This window comes from Erinaceus europaeus, chromosome 8, assembly GCF_950295315.1.
Source record: "Erinaceus europaeus chromosome 8, mEriEur2.1, whole genome shotgun sequence".
NCBI classification, from domain to species: domain Eukaryota; kingdom Metazoa; phylum Chordata; class Mammalia; order Eulipotyphla; family Erinaceidae; genus Erinaceus; species Erinaceus europaeus.
This window is the reverse complement of record NC_080169.1, coordinates 26,985,607-27,002,381: the sequence shown is the minus strand read 5'-3', so window position 1 is coordinate 27,002,381 and position 16,775 is coordinate 26,985,607. Positions and strand designations below refer to the sequence as shown.

The 16,775-nt window shown below is 38.9% G+C and overlaps 1 protein-coding gene across 6 annotated transcripts in view; it reads right to left on the bottom strand.

Annotated features, from left to right (window-relative positions):
• Positions 1-16,775, bottom strand: part of OSBPL3 (oxysterol binding protein like 3) — a 262,596-nt gene that overhangs the window by 64,129 nt on the left and 181,692 nt on the right. For all 6 annotated transcript variants that reach the window (XM_060196082.1, XM_007529051.3, XM_007529053.3 and 3 more), the window contains 2 exons: positions 12,500-12,750; positions 8,035-8,172 (listed from right to left, as the gene is read on the bottom strand). In XM_060196082.1, the coding sequence (XP_060052065.1) occupies positions 8,035-8,172; positions 12,500-12,750 (389 nt within the window). The remainder of the gene's footprint in view (positions 1-8,034; positions 8,173-12,499; positions 12,751-16,775) is intronic.

Below are 16,775 nucleotides of genomic sequence, written 5' to 3'. Positions count from 1 at the left end.
CCCTTGGATGTCAGACCAGGAACTATCACATACTTAAGAGGAACATATTGGCAGAATTCTTTTCCATCTAATTTTTAAAGGCATCTTCAATGAAACAAATCCAATTACAGAGAAAAAAAAGTTGAACAATAAATACAAAGCAGAATTTGGACTGGGTCTGGTGTATTGCAAAGGACTCTGGGGTGGGGGTGGGGGAGGGTTCAGGTCCTGGAACAAGATGGCAGAGGAGGACCTAGAGGGGCACTGAATTATGTGGAAAACTGGGAAATGTGAACAAGGGTAGATGGCATAATGGTTATGCAAAGAGGCTTTTATTACTAAGGCACCAAAGTCTCAGGTTCATGGTGAATTCACCTTCTTTACCTCATCTTGGATGGAGTTTGAAGATATGGTGTTAAATGAGATAAGTCAGAAACAAAAGGATGAATATGGGATGGTCTCACTCATAGAAGTTGAAAAACAAGATCAGAAGGGATAACTCTAAGCAAATCTTGGACTGGAGTTGGTGCACTGCACTAAAGTAAAAGACTATGGGGCTCCGGTCCTGCAACATGACGTCAGAAGAGGACGTAGTGGGGGTTGTATTGTTAAGGGGAAATATTATGCATATACAAATTATAGTATTTTGCTGTTGACTGTAAATCATTAAATCTTCCAATAAGGATAGAAAAGTATTTTTTCTTAGTTATTATCTTTTTGGAGCACTTTGGCCTCATGAAACTTTGAGGTTTCCCTGTTCCCTGTTCATTCTTTTCCTTTCTTAAATATATTCTTTCTTGGGAGCCAGGCAGTGACGCACCTGGTTAAGGGCGCATAGCACTATGTAGAAGGATCCATGCTAGGATCAAGGCTTGAGCCTCCAGCTCCCCACCTTCAGGGAGTCGCTTCATGAGCAGTGAAGCAGGTCTGCAGGCGTCTATCTTTCTCTCTCCCTCTCTCTCTTCCCTTCCTCTCTTAATTCTCTCTGTCCTAGCTAATAAAATGGAAAAACAATGGCTGCCAGGAGCCGTAGATTCGCAGTGCTGGCACTGAGCCCCAGCAATAAACCTAGAGGCCAAACTAAATAAAGGAATGAATGAAAAAAACGTATTCTCTATGTATTAGTTATGTATTGGGTAGAGATAGAGACAAATCGAGAGGGAGAGACACCTGCAGCACTGCTTGTACCACTCATGAAGCGTTGACTCCGCAGGTGCGAACTGGGACTTGAACCTGGTTCCTTGTGCACTGTAATGTGTGAGTTTAACTAGGTGCATCACTATCAAGTCTCCCCTCCACTCTTTTTTTTGTTTGTTTGTTTACTTCAGATAGTGATTAGGAGATAAGAGAGAATTAGAGAAGGCGAGTAAGAAAGGAACATAGAAACAGAAACACCACAACACTGAAGCTGCTTTGTTGTGTGGTTCTCCTATGTGGTGCTAAGGCTTAAACCCAGGCCACATGTGTGACAACATATGTGACCTACTGAGTGAGCTATTTTCCAGCTTCAAATGTTGCTGCTGTTCAAATGAGTGACTGTTTATAGCAGTCATTTTGGTTTGGTTGCTAGGAGAGAAATCAGCTATGGAAACAAGACCAATTAATGAGTCTACCACAACAATCCCAGTTATTGATCTTGGTGACTTTGGCTTGGTGGCCAGCACTAGTGGGGGAAGTAGTACAAATGGCTGGCCCTGAAGAAAAGTTTCTGAAGGAGGATCCCAGGGTGCTAATGGATAGGTTGAAGATTATAAGACAAAGCAAAGGATGCTGGCCTGGTTTGAGAGAGAAAGTAGTTACCATTTCTCCCCCCCCCCCACCTTCTCCTGTGTTCAAGCTACTAATGCATTTGATAAAAATAAGGCTACTTGCAATATGAAAAAAAAAAAATCTGAAGCACAGTAAGAGATGACTTGACCTAAAAATGCTTATTAAGTAGTTTGATTGCCTTGTTCTTTGATTATCAGTTTTATCTGAACACCTTGATTTGCCTGCTGATAATATATTTAAATTAAATGAGCTCCCACTTTAACCAGTAGCAAAGAACTTTGCCTACCATTAGGTAAAAGAATGACTAGGAGGTGATATGGGTACATGAGCAGAGATACAATAGGTGTAGTACTTGTCTGTCCAGGAAAGCATGCTCAGAATTCTCCAGGGAAGCTAGAAGGGATCAATCTTATATAACAAAAGGAAAAAAGACTTCATTTGAATCTTTTACATTTTAGTGGTATCATTAACTCCATTCAACTTTTCTGACACAAACTCTCAACAGGTAGTAGTTGGGAAGATGAATGGCTGTGTAAGCTGTGGTCTATATACACAATGGAATGCTACCCAGCTATTAAAAATGTTGAATTCACCTTCTTCACCTCATCCTGGATGGAGCTTGAAGGAATCGTCTTCAGTGAGACGTGTTCAGTGAGATAAACCAAAAAGAATAAATATGGAATAATCCCACTGATAGAGAGAAGTTGAAAAATAAGAACAGAAGGGAAAAACACAAAGCAGAATTTGGACTGGATTTGGTGTATTGCACCAAACTAAAAGACTCTGGGGGGGGGGGGGGTGTTCAGGTCCTGGCTCATGATGGCAAATGAAGACCTTGTAGGGGTTAAATGGAAAGGTGGAAAACTGAGAATACTACACATCCACAAACTACTGTATTTTACTGTCAACTGTAAACCATGAATCCCCCCAATAAAGAAAAAATAATTAAAAACAAAAACAAAAAAAGAGTGGTTGGGAGGGTAAATGATCAGAACAACTTGAACAATGATGTGATAACTAAGGTTCCAGGTAATTAGGAACAGTCACTTTTAGATACTACCTTAATTGCCTATCCTTTAGCACCAAATCTTTCCCAAAGGTGCAAAAAGCGCAGAAAATTTACGTGAAATAGATTTTCCGACCCAAACAATTCCTGCTGAGGCTCAAATTGAAGGTAACTGTAGCAGGAAAGCAGGCAAAAAACAACCTGCCAGTAGGAGACTTGGTCCCTGAGGAGAGAAAGGAAGTCCTTTCTGAATTCCCCCTTTCTTGGACTTACTTAGAAGGCTAAGACTGAATCAGTTTTCTTGGCATAATGGAAATTCGTCCCCTGAGAATGTGGAACTACCAGAGTGAGAACATATCACAGGAATGTTTATGATGTGCTCCTGAATAGTCCTAGTTCACAAACCCACCCCCAGTCTACAATGGATTTCTGAACTAAGTCCTATGTGTGTTTGGAGGATGAAAGACGTCAGTGTTACTGAAAGGCAAGATCTCATCAGCTAATGGATCTACCAAAGGAATGTTTTCACAACAGCAGCCAAAGAGTCCTGCACCTCTGAGCAAAATAACTAAACTCTCAGGAGTGACTCCAAGACAGATGAAGGAGAGATGGAAAGAGTGGGGGTTAGTTGAAAGGCTCTGGGAATGTCAATATTATGGGCCTCATTTGTTCACTTGGAATGGATCCTTAACTTACCTGCTACATGGCAGGATGTGTGTTCGGGATTGGGGGTTGGGAACATTTGTGGTATTTTGAAGATACAGTGACATATTAAAGGGGTTTGAAAACCATCAAAAATTCTGTAAACCTAATACTTAGTTGTTAGGAGAAAAATGTGAGCAGCACATGTGCCCACTGCTTTTTTTTTTATCATGTGACATTCATGCTTTTTAAATAACTAAAATAAAAGAAATTTTATGTTTATTTATTTTGGAGAAAGACAGAGAGAAATTGAGAGGGAAGAGGGAGATAGAAGTAGGAGAGAAAGAAAGATACCTGTAACACTATTTCACCACTTATAAAGGTTCCGTACAGGTGGGGGCTGGGAGCTTGAACTCTAGTCCTTGCACATGATAATGTGTGTACTTCACCACTGCCAAAAGAGGTCGTGGCTACTGAACATCCACATACCCACCAAACTCACAGCAATATAGCCCAGCGATGTAGAGGGAAGAGGTAAACATTGCTTTTCAAATCACACCATTTCTGTTGCCTAGAAAACTCACTAGAAAAGTCAAGTTATCTTTGTTTATTTCAGGTTCCTTTGCTTGGAGATATTATTTTCATTACTCTCCTCATTAGGATAAAATTCCACCCAAAACAATAATTTGGTAGGGGCCCTACTGGGCTGGGGAAGTGCTTCAGTAGGTAGAGTTCTGTAGAATGTGTATGCTTGAGGTCCTAAGACTGATGGCTAGACAGCAGGGCGGAGCAGAGCAGCACCCTGTTCTCTCCCTTTCTCATGCATGAAATAAACACATCTTTAATATTTTTATTTTATTTATTTATTCCCTTTTGTTGCCCTCGTTTTTTTTATTGTTGTAGTTATTATTGTTATTGATGTCATCATTGTTGGATAGGACAGAGAGAAATGGATAGAGGAGGGGAGGACAGAGTGGGGAGAGAAAGACAGACACCTGCAGACCTGCTTCACCCTGAAGCAACTCCATTGCAGGTGGAGAGCTGGGGGCTCGAACCGGGATCCTTAGACCAGTCCTTGCACTTTGCACCATGTGTGCTCAACCCGCTGCACTACCGCTCGACTCCCAAAATGAAGACATTTTTTAAACATACATTAATTTGGGAATGCTGCCCAGTTTATCATAGTAGACATTTGGTACCCTCTACTCATCGTAGACAGCTGACACACTAGGGGTACAAGAAAGCAAAGAAGGCCCCAAACTCCAGAAGCTAAAGTAGACTGTTTACACATCATGGTTGAAGGCCGAGTCAAGTTCTTTTCATGAAGAACCAACAACCCCCCACCTTCACCCCACACATTCATCCCTTTAGCCAAAAACAGAAGAGCCATCCTTCTTCTTCTTCTAGCGTTTGCCCTTCTTCCGTAGCCAGTCAACAGCGTCAGGTTGAGCCATGCTGATAGGTAGCAGCAAAAGAGATGAACAGAAGCTCTGGTGTTAGGCACTTTCTTTAGATACGTTAGATTAGAAGGCTTACATGGATAATGGATCTGTTGATGAACATAAATAAGAAAGGAAAAACTGAACTGGTGTGTTCTTCACTGGCCAGGAAAACAGGGGTGGGTGGCAGTGGGTAGAGTGACTGACCAAACTCTTTTCTTTCCCAGGGCAACAGGTAGTCCTCACATATCCAATCAAATAGCCAAATCTTCTTATGCTACACTCACTGGTGATTATAATTTGGCTCTCTACGTAAGCTGTCTAATGGGGAAAGCATGTCTGATAGCGCTGATCAAATCACTCAGTCCCTGGTAACAGGTCAATTCTTCACAGTAAAGTTGCACAGCAACTTTCTAGGTTATATGTGAATTTCTTGTAAGCTTAGCTAGTATGAATCAGCCGTAGAGAAACCATATACTCTTGGTATAGTAAAAGAATCAATTTTCCGAGGTCATATGGTTAAATTCTGGACAGACAAAATGGCTCCACCGTGCTCTGAATTGATGGCATTACCACAGAATTCAGATGTGAAGACTCCAGGCTGTCTGTCAGCTGGCTTTTCTATTACTGGCTGGTTTCAAACCATGTGAATGTCTATATATAGTATATCTTATTTCAGTACTCTTCTTGTTATTCTTAACCCTTTACATTAAAAAAGCAATTTAAAAGCTGCCTTCAAATATTATGAACTGAAAGTTGATAGTAAGCTCACTACAAATAGTAAGCTAAACACCAGCATTCCTTGTTCATATATAAAGAACTGAGGCTCTAAACATTTATGTTGTCTATACAAGGCCGAGTACAGAGTAAACAGTGGAGTGAAATTTAAGAGGTCTATGTTACACACAACACACCCTATCCTACTTAAAATAACCAGATTTCTTTCTTTGTTGCTTATTCCCTTGGGATCCATTTCATGGAAACTAAAGACAGTTATGTAATGCTCTTTCTGCTTTTGTGTACATGGGCCTAGGAACTCTGCTTGCTTTCTTGTGCCATTGTAGGAAAGACACAAGCAGATCCCAAATTTGCCTCTGCTCTAACAGAGTCTCATGGAATTGAGGTTTAGCTTTAAGTAAGCTCATATTACTACTGTTTTTGTCTTTTCTTTTAAATAGGCTTTCATCTTTTATTACAACTATTACATTTTCTTTTTATTTTATTAATTTTGTTGTTATTGCTGTGATTGTTGGATAGGACAGAGAAAAATAGAGAGAGGAGGGGAAAACAGGGGGGGGGAGAGAAATACATCTGCAGACTTGCTTCACCGCTTGTGAAGTGACTCCCCTACAGATGGGGAGCTGGGGGTTCAAACTGGGATTCTTGGGCCGGTCCTTGCACTTTGCGCCATGTGCGTTTAACCTGGTGCACTACTGCCCAGCCCTGTTTTACTCATTTTAATGAGAGATACAGAGAGCAGAGAAAGACTAGAGCACTGCTCACCTCTGGCTTATGGTAGTGCTGGAGACCTGAACCTGAGACTTTTGGAGTCTCAAGTATGAAAGTCTCTTTGCATAACCATTATGTTATCTCCCCAGCCCACTACTGTTTTCTTGTACCTGATCATTCTGTCCTGATAGTCTGCTACACTGTGGGGTTATTTAGGGCTTTAATTTCTTTTTTTTGCAAGAGTGTATATAATGCCATAGTAACCAAATTATATTTTCATTTATTCTCATTCCACTTTAGGTTTAGTACTGAAATAATCAAGTTGAATTTAAATAAGATTATTTTAGCCCCTTAACTACTGATTTAATAGTTCCTATCCCCATGCTACTCTATATCAGTAGATAATGTTTTGTTGTTATTTTAAGCTTCTGATTGGAAAGCTGTTGAAAATGTGCTTTGGGATTATTGTATATTTAGATTTTCCTTGAATTTCAGAGGTGCACAGTTAAGAAAAGCACTGTCTTCATATATTCATCCATAACTTTCTCTTTCTGACCTCTTAAAGTAAATCCATTGAAAAAGCAGGCAGCAAGCTAGCAGGAAGTATTATTTTAGCAACTCATTCTTCTTTTCCTCAGTCTTTTAAACAATGGGAGGATAATATCTAGACAAAATCATGTTTAAAGATCCCAGTCTGCATTTAGGCATAAATATATATTAATAGACATATTTAGGATATACTGTGTAATATCAATCTTAACCAAATCAAAGAGGGTTGTTTTAATTTTCAATACATGTGTACCCTATTTTAGTTTTAAAAAACTTCCTTACTGACATGTTTTGGATGTCCCCAAAAGTCCACTACTGCAAGCTATACTACCTTCTGTCAGAAATGACAGCAAACACTCATATAACATTCGAGACATTATGTGCTAAGTGCTCAGTGCCAACACTACATGTAATCCATACAAAGCCAGATGAGGTCTATACCACTGTCACTTTAATATGGAAACTAAAGCACCCAGAGGTAATCTGCCCAGCGTTACACACCCAGTGAAAGGTAGAACTAAGATCTGATTGTAACCTGGTTTCAGAGAGGCAGCTATTAAATTTGATTCTTTGCTAATAATTAGGTGGGAAGAGTTTAATGGAAACTCAAAGAACTCAGGATACACAAGTACAAGGTAGATATAGCCATTCACTAGGTGGACAGGCATTCTTATCTGCCTCCAGAACCCCAGAACCCCCAAATCCAGCATCTTGGAAACTAAAACAGCATCAGGAATGTGGAGTATGTCTAAAAAACATATATGGATTGAATGAGCAAATAGATGAATGAATGATTTCTCTTAAATCAATGTCAAGAACGATGTGTTTGTGTGGTGGTCAGACACCAGAATGTGCTGATGTCAAGGAGTCAGGGTGCACACTTTCAACCTCTAAATGACAGTTTGAGGAAAGAAAAAGCCTCATGTTTTGAAAATTCATTTCTCTGTGCTTTTAAACAGAAAATTGACTGCGTATGTATACAGCCAAGGGAGAGCTCAGCATTGCTCATACCTTTATGCCCATGGGTGGTGACTAGGTTTCAGTAGAAGGGAAATCGATCTCTTTCTTTGTGTGTGAAAGCACTGTAATTATCTCAGTTGCTTTGAAGCCAGTAAAGGTGGAAAATAAATATTTCAAAAGCACTGTTAATGGGAGCACAAGCAACCCCTCCCCACAAACAAAAGGGGGTGCATATCCAACCTGTTCTGAAAAGAACCGGAAGCCTTTGTCCTCCCGAATACACTCATATGTTTCTCCAAGAACTGGATTAAAGGGCTTACTTCCAGCTCGGAAGTAGCTTGATGCATATGCTGACACTGCAAAGGCTGCCACGTACACCTAAGGAGAGGAGAGGGAAAACTCATTATTTCTCTGTCAGTGCGACACCTACTTTGACTATGACCTGAACAAACAAAATGTAATTTCTCTCTCTCTCTCTTTTTGGCTTGTTCTAGAAAGCCAAGGCTATGTCTCTTGTTTAAAGATAATCATACCAGTTTTTGGTTTCAAGTTGCAGGTTTATACAATGAGATACTACCTCATGCTAGTGAGGATGGCCTATTTAAAAAAAAAAAAAAGACTAGAAACAACAAGTGTTGGCAAAGATTGGGAGCGAGATACTGTGATATCTTGTTGGTGGGAGTGTGAACTAGTATAACCCTTATGGAAAACAGTCTGGAGAGTCCTTAGACGAATAAAAATCAAAGTACCTTATGGTACTGCAATAGCATTCCTGGGCATAGCACAAAGAACATGAAAGCACTGATTCAATATGATAATAGGATAATATGAACCCTTAGTTCATCACCACATTATTCACAATAGCTTATATGAGGAAGCACCTAAATGCTCAGTAACAGATGACTGAATAAAGAAGTTATAGGATACACTCAATGGAATATTATTTAACCATCAAAAAGATGACAGTGTATGATTTGGGACAAAATAGATGGAACTGGAAGTGACTATGCTAAGTGGAATAGGTAAAATGTGAAAGACAATTTGTCTTGTGCAGAATACATATAGTCAAAGCATATAACCTTGCAAAAGGAAAAAGAAAGTAGCCAAATTATCACTTTACAAGAAATGGAGGGCAAGGAAATTTGGTGATGGTGTGGTGTGAAACTATACTTTTGACAATCTTGTTATTTTATAAACCAGTACAAAACATTAAACCTAAGTAGTGATGGCAAATTTCCCTTTCTAACAGTGAGTTAACAAGTCCTCTGCCATGCTATGAAAAGCATGGCTGCAGAGCTTTCCCTAGACATGGACAAGCCACATCACCTTTTTTTTAGCCTTTTGCGAAGAGGACTCTCCTATCACCTCACTCAACAGAACACTCTAGAACAGCAGGGAGTCTATAAAAGTCAATTCACTGTGCTCAATCAGGTCTTTGCTCTTGAAACCAAGGCTTCTTTGGGTGCTTCCTCATGTGCTTCTGACTGTTTTTTGTTTGTTTGTTTGTTTTTAATTTTTTAAATATTTATTTATTTCTTCCCTTTTGTTGCCCGTGTTTTATTGTTGTAGCTACTGTTGTTGTTATTGATGTCATCGTTGTTGGACAGGACAGAGAGAAATGGAGAGAGGAGGGGAAGACAGAGAGGGAGAGAGAAAGATAGACACCTGCAGACCTGCTTCACCACCTGTGAAGCGACTCCCCTGCAGGTGGGGAGCCAGGGGCTCAAACCTGGATCCTTATGCTGGTCCTTGCACTTTGCGCCATGTGCGCTTATTCCATTGCACTACCGCCCGACTCCCGTGCTTCTGATTGTTAAGTGGTGAGGTTTCACTGTCTGTATGAAATGTTGAATAACTCCAAATTGTTTTTACAGTGTTAAATACAGGAAAATTTACAGAAGACTCTGGTGTCATTTGTAATTTTCATTTGCTGGTGAAGTGAAGTAACCATCCTCTTGGACTGACAACATAGAGTGAATCCAAGCAGGGACATTCACAGCAATGAACACAATCCACCAGATGAGGTTCTTTGTTGATTCTTTCCTGTACTTTCTTTCCTTAATATGTGATGGATTACAGAGTTTTCCCACAAACTTTTTTCTTAAATTTGGTTATATATAATCAGTCAGCTCACATCCTACAGTCTAAATTGTCACAAGAACAACATACATCTAAAAAAATTTTCAACTTCAAAGCCACTTTCTTCTTTTAAAGAAAAGAGCTATTGACAAATACAGACTTTTCACATTTGCCTCAGAGACTATCGATACTTGCTCCCCTTTGTTCAATAAAATTCTCTTGAGAAAAGTAACAATGACAATAAAACACACAGCAAGTGCCCCCTACTCTTTAAGCTTTTATTTAAGAATTTCTTTTTAAAAATTATTTTTTATTTACTATTTATTAGAGACAGAGAGAAATCAAAGGGGAAGGGCTAGATAGGGAGAGATATCTGCAGACCTGCTTCACCACTCACGAAGCTTTCCCCCTGAAGGTGGGGACCAGGGGCTTGAACCTGTGTCCTTGCACATGATAATATGTGCACTCAATCAGGTGTGCCACCACCTGGCCCCTACCCTACTCTTTTTAAATCGTTAGGAACAAGAATATCTCTTCAATGGGAAGAGTCCCTGAACACTGTGTGCAATGAATGCGGGTTCTTTTTTCCGATCAATATTAAGATTTCTCCTTAATGTTCCAATCACTGAAGTGTGAAGTTCTATTGAGGGTGAGAGCTGCAGATTGCTTAGGACTTAGAAAACAATGGTATTCATCAGCCAGAGCATGGTATAAGGCTAGGACCATGAGGCCAAGGGGAAATACCAATTCCAGTTTAGTCAATCAGCAAATGCCAAAGACAGACTCTGTATTTGAGGGGTACCTCATATCCTTGAATCCCATTTACAAAAATGGCATAAAAGTTGAGCAGGTAATTTATGAAGAAGCAAAAAGAGGAAGAGCTATTCTTTTTGAAGAACAAAGTCAACCACAGTCACAGGAAGAGCTATTTTGGCCACAGTCTTACCACCAGGTGTCCTTCTTCTCCAGCAACACCACACAGGAGAAGAATGAGAAATGCTTAAAAGCCCATCACCATCTGGATTACCCCACTCTTAGGTGGAACTTATGAAACTAAGAAAGGGAAAACACAGGTAAAGCAAAAGTCATCGTGGTCTTTTGCAGCAGAGTCAAACTGATGGGAGGTAGGAGAGGGTTTGCTGAGAAGGTGTTGGGACCTAGAGCATGTTGGTGGAGGAGGACTTCAGCTAGTGGTGGCAGTGGTGCTCAGACACCTGTCATGGGGAGATAAAAAAACAAAACAAAACTATACTTAAGGGGCCAGGAGGTGATGCACAGGTTCAAGCCTCTGGTCCCCACCTGCAGAGGCAAAACTTCATGAGTGGTGAAGCAGTGCTGCAGGTGTCTCTCTTTCTCTTTCCCAATCTCTCCCCCACCTTGATTTCTCTCAGTCTCTAACTAATAATAAATAAATAAATTTAAAAACCTATGCTCACATGACAACTGTCATGAAAATCATTATTTTCCTCAATAAAGTGATTAAAAAATCATGATCTAGTTAGATGTGATGTAATTATAGAGAACAGACATGAATTTTTCTAGGGTGAGCTTTTCAAAGTTTTAAAAAATAACATATTCTATACAACAAGGAGGGCAGGAGAAGAGTTATTCTGATATGAAATACCTTCCACGTGATATCTTTTTAAAAATGTAAGACCTAGGGAGTCGGGCTGTAGCACAGTGGGTTAAGCGCAGGTGGCGCAAAGCACAAGAACCGGCAGAAGGATCCCGGTTTGAACCCTGGCTCCCCACCTGCAGGAGAGTCTCTTCACAAGCGGTGAAGCAGGTCTGCAAGTGTCTTTCTCTCCTCCTCTCTGTCTTCCCCTCCTCTCTCCATTTCTCTCTGTCCTATCCAACAACGACAACAACAATAAAACAACAAGGGCAACAAAAGGGAATAAATAAATAAAATAAATATTTTTTAAAAAATGTAAGACCTAGAGGGACAACTTCTAAAATAAAAACATTCTCAGAAAATTTACCCTGAATAAGAAGAACAACTACTTTGAGAAATTGAATTGTTCTCTGTCCACCTGAAGTAGTAAAAATAAACATGCAAACAGCCCTCAAGACATGGTTCTTGGGAGTCGGGCGGTAGCACAGTGGGTTAAGTGCACATGGCGGCAAAGTGCAAGGACCGGCGTAAGGACCCTGGTTCGAGTCCCTGGCTCCCCACTTGCAGAGGAGTCACTTCACAAATGATTAAGCAGGTCTTCAGGTGTCTTTATCTCCCCCTCCTCTCTCCATTTCTCTCTGTCTTATCCAACAACAACATCAATAATAACTACAATAATAAAACAACAAGGGCAACAAAAAGGAATAAATAAATAAATATTTAAAAAAAATCTTTAAAAAAAAGATATATTTCTTGTGCAGGCATGTCAGAACAATCAGATAGAAGATTAAGGAGAAAGAGGAAGCAAGAAACCACAATGGTGAGTGAAACATCTAGGTGGATGGGAAACCAGATTATCACTGAGAAATGAACTTGTCTAGAAAGTGATCCCAATGCAAACAGAGAGAATAAGAGCCCTGACTCTGCCTATCTGTAGTAGTCTTGGGAATGATCAGGTGGCGAGGTGCATAGGCTGAATGATTGATTCCATGCTGGAAGTTTGATTCTTACCATCCTTTCCAGAGCATCAGGTATTTGTGCAGCTTTGTCCAGAAGCTCACTGTACTCCAGCTCCTCACAGAGCCTCTGTAGTGTGTTCAAGGGCTCATTCAGCTCCACTGGCATGGCCACCTTTGAAAGATCCTTCCCTATGTTATTTCTCAGGATGTTCCACAAGCTGATGTTACTGGTGTTGGGGCATGGTGCTGGCAAGCGAGTTCTTCTTTTGGACTTGGGTACTCTGCCACTTTCAAGAAGAGGCCCTGAAAGGGAAATGATCCTGGTTGTCTCAATAAGACTTTTCATTTCATTTTATTACTAATGAAAAGCAAACCACGAGGGTGGAGGGTAGATAGCATAATGGTTATGCAAAGAGACGCTTGTGTCTGAGGCTCCAAAGTCCCAGGTTCAGTCCTCTGCACCACCATAAACCAGAGCTGAGCTGTGCTCTGGTAAAAGCAAAAACAAACAAACAACAACAACATTAAAAACAAACCATGAGTAAAACCTTGCCAGTATGTACTCAACTGTACTGTTAAATTCACTTATACAGAATACAAAAGGAAGCAAATTAATAATAATAATAGTAAACAAAAAATTTTGAACAGCTAGATTAAAAGCCAAAAATTATATGTACAAGTATAGACTATTTGCAGGAAATCCTTAAATTCCTACTCAAAAGCTACTTCTGCATAGATTATACTCATTTTTAATAAAACAGAAATTAGATTTATATCTATAGGTCACTGTTATCCTTTTAAATTTTAAAACTACTTTAAATTCTGACATAAACAATTATATCTCATATATAGAAATTATGAAAAAAGTAAAAGTCATACATTAGCCAGTTCCCAGAAATAGCAGCTATTTATATTCTGGAGTATTTTCAGTCAGTGTTTTCTTCAAACATATAGCTCATGCTGTGTTATAGTTTTAAGTTCTGCTTATTCAGCCAATAGGAGTATTTTTCTATGTTATTCGGAATTCGTCTAAAAGATCACTTTTAATTACTACAAAAAGAGTTCCTTGGTTTGGAAATGACACAGTTTGCTGACTAATTATTTTCTTGTTGGATTTTTAAAATCTGTGTCAATGTTTTTAATACAATACAGAAAAAGTGGTGTATTTTCATTATTTTAATGTATTTGATGGTTTCTCTATTTTCCGAAGACATACAGCTGTGGGGTTAGTATGTCAAAGACTATGAACATGTTTATATTTTTGATTCATGTAGTGAGACAGCTCTTCACAAGATCTGTATCTGCTTCCCATTTATCAGCAGCATACATGAGCATCTATCTCCAGAGGCCTTTCCAGGCCTGTCATCACTCATTTTGAGTTTTTCGGCAAACTGTTATATCTTACAATAATAATAACAATAATAAAAACCTTCCTCATGTGTTTTGCAGTGCTTTTATGAACATTTCTTTTTGTACAAATTATCTACTTTCCTATTTATACACTTAGACAGTCATTTTTTTGTTTTTATATTTGTTTTACAATTTATCCCCATTTGATATTTGGCTTATAGGTTTTCTTTTTTAATGAATGAAATATTTGTATTTTAGAAATGTAAATTTATTAATTTTTCCTATATGACCACTTACATGGCTTTATGCTCTGAATTACCTTTCCCATTCCAACAGGGTCTTTTATATTATACCAACACCTGGGAAAATTAGTATTTTATCTGCATAAATAATCACTCTGAAGGTTACTTTGGTAAAGAAAATTATGAAACCAAATTTCTGTTTTATAGCCTTCTGTTAATTGTTAACTAATCAATTAATTTTTAAAACCTGACTTACACAATAGTTGCAAGGATAGTTTTGAAAACCAGATTTCCATGCAATCTCAAAGTATTTTCCTTGAGGTTTTGGAGGTAGCTCAGTGATAAAGTGCCTATCCTGTATTTGTGAGGACTCTAGATTGAATCCCTGACATCATCTGAATCATCTGAGAGTAACAAAGATGAAATATATCAGAGCACCATGGATGGTGGATTGGTACATTGAACTCATGCTTTCCTCCATATAAATAAATATGTGTAAATACTGTTAAAAAAATGGACCAGGGAGTCAGGTGGTAGCACAGTGGGTTAAGTGCAGGTGGTGCAAAGTGCAGGGACCGGTGTAAGGATCCGGGTTTGAGCCCCTGGCTTCCCACCTGCAAGAGAGTTGCTTCACACACGGTGAAGCAGGTCTGCAGGTGTCTATCTTTTTCTCCTCCTCTGTCCATTTCTCTCTGTCCTATCCAACAACGACACATCAATAACAACAACAGTAACTACAACAATAAAACAACAAGGGCAACAAAAGGGAATAAATAAATATTTTTAAAAAATGGACCAATGAGGCATTTCAGTGGTAGAGCTAATACATGAGGACTAGCATCAATTTCTGCATGACAAGCATTTTTTAAATCAAACTTATCTAGATTAAAAATGAAAAATCTATATTACTACTACTACTATTGCTGCTTCTATTACTACTACTTCTTCTAATACTACTACTATTACTATTATTACTGGTTCAGACATATAGCCTTTACTCTGTTGAAATCTTCTGACTTTTCTATTTATTCCATGTATCATAATAAACTCTTGAGATGAACAGTATTATCTCTATTTTATAGATGAAGCAATTAAAGCACATTTAATTAACATACCCAAGAGCAGATATCAGTGAGTGGAAATTATATTCCTAACTACTTACTACTCCCACAGTACCTAGCATAGTGACACCTCTTACATGTTGCTATAATTTCTGGAGGGAAGACACTGGTAGAGTACACTGTAAACATTTAGTATATCCTATGGGCTCTGAGAATTTACTAAGACCTTGATTTGATCCTGTTTCCTTGTTTAGGCAAAATTGTGTTGTAAAATACAAAGGCTATTTCTATAGCCATTCTTCTTAATCGAGTACTGATGTTTAGAAATCTAATCTTTCCCAGAGACTGTTAAATTAGAGTTTACCTAATTTTGCTTTGAAATTCTGCTGAATAATAAAGCTAGGTTTTGACCTAGTTTTTTCAAGCTAAGGCAAAGGTGGTAAGCATTCTAACAAAATGATTGTAGAATAAGACACCAAGAATCAGCCTTATGCTCTTATGTAATTTTCCTGACTGGTGTCAACTTAGCACATCTTGCTCTTAGGTTCTGGGACAAATCTTCAGTTCCCAACTGTGATCTCTGAACCCTAGTCCTGTGTTCTCTATGGCCACAGAGAAGGAATTAAGTGTTTGCTGGCATTTTACAACCAAGTTGGAGTGCCATTTTAGGGTGCATACAATTTACTAAGGAAATAAATACTACTTTTTTAATTCTCTTTTTAAAAATATTTCATTTCTTTTTGGGGGAGAAGAGAGAAGAAAAAAAGAAAGCGGGAGAGAGGGGGGGAGGTAGTGAGCTCAGAATAACTTTGCTCTGGCTTATGTGGTACTGGGCCCTCATGCACTCAAATCCTGTACTCTACTACTGAGATATTTCTTCAGCTAAGTTCTTTCTCAATTTGCCTTGTTGCTTTTATAGAAAGACAAAAAGCACGTTAAATTACTCTGGAATTACTGGTCTTCCCATTTAAAATACAGATTCTCAGATTTTTAATTTTTTTCCACCAGAGGTTTCATCTCCTTGAAAACACATCATGCAAGATAAAAAACATTAGTAACATCTAACTTCTAGTAGGTGTGATGCTGAAAGGATAGTTTCGCAAAGGGTGCAAAATTCTGCATCCTGGGCATTTACATGCATGTGTATTCCCAAAGCTTAGGCAATTTAGCCTTTGGATAAAAACTCATCATCATATTTCACATTACTCTACTGTGGATGGAAAGCACTAAAATAATTGGAAAAAAAAAAGAGCTAACATGGTCCCTATGTTCTGTGTAGATAGGAAAACAGGTGGTTCCATTAGGTATCCAACGTGTGATAACGTGGAAGTCCCAAGCTATACTGAGTACCAAGACTGGTGGTATTTGTTGCTGCTGATCCTGCCCCCACCCCTTTTTAATTCAGAAAGTGAGACAGAGAAAGGAAGAGAAAGTATGGTCCAGAAAGTGACGCAGTGGATGAAATGTTGGGCTCTCAAGCATGAGGTCCTGATTTTGATCCCCACCCCCAGCATGTGTATCAGAGTGATGTCTGGTTCTTTCTCTCTCCTCCTCTATTCCTCTCATTAATAAATAAATTAAATATTTTTTTAAAAAGAGAAAGGAAGAGACACCACAGTACTGGAGATTCCCTGGTGCCAGGACTTTTATTTGGGCCTTGTGCATAGCAAGGCAC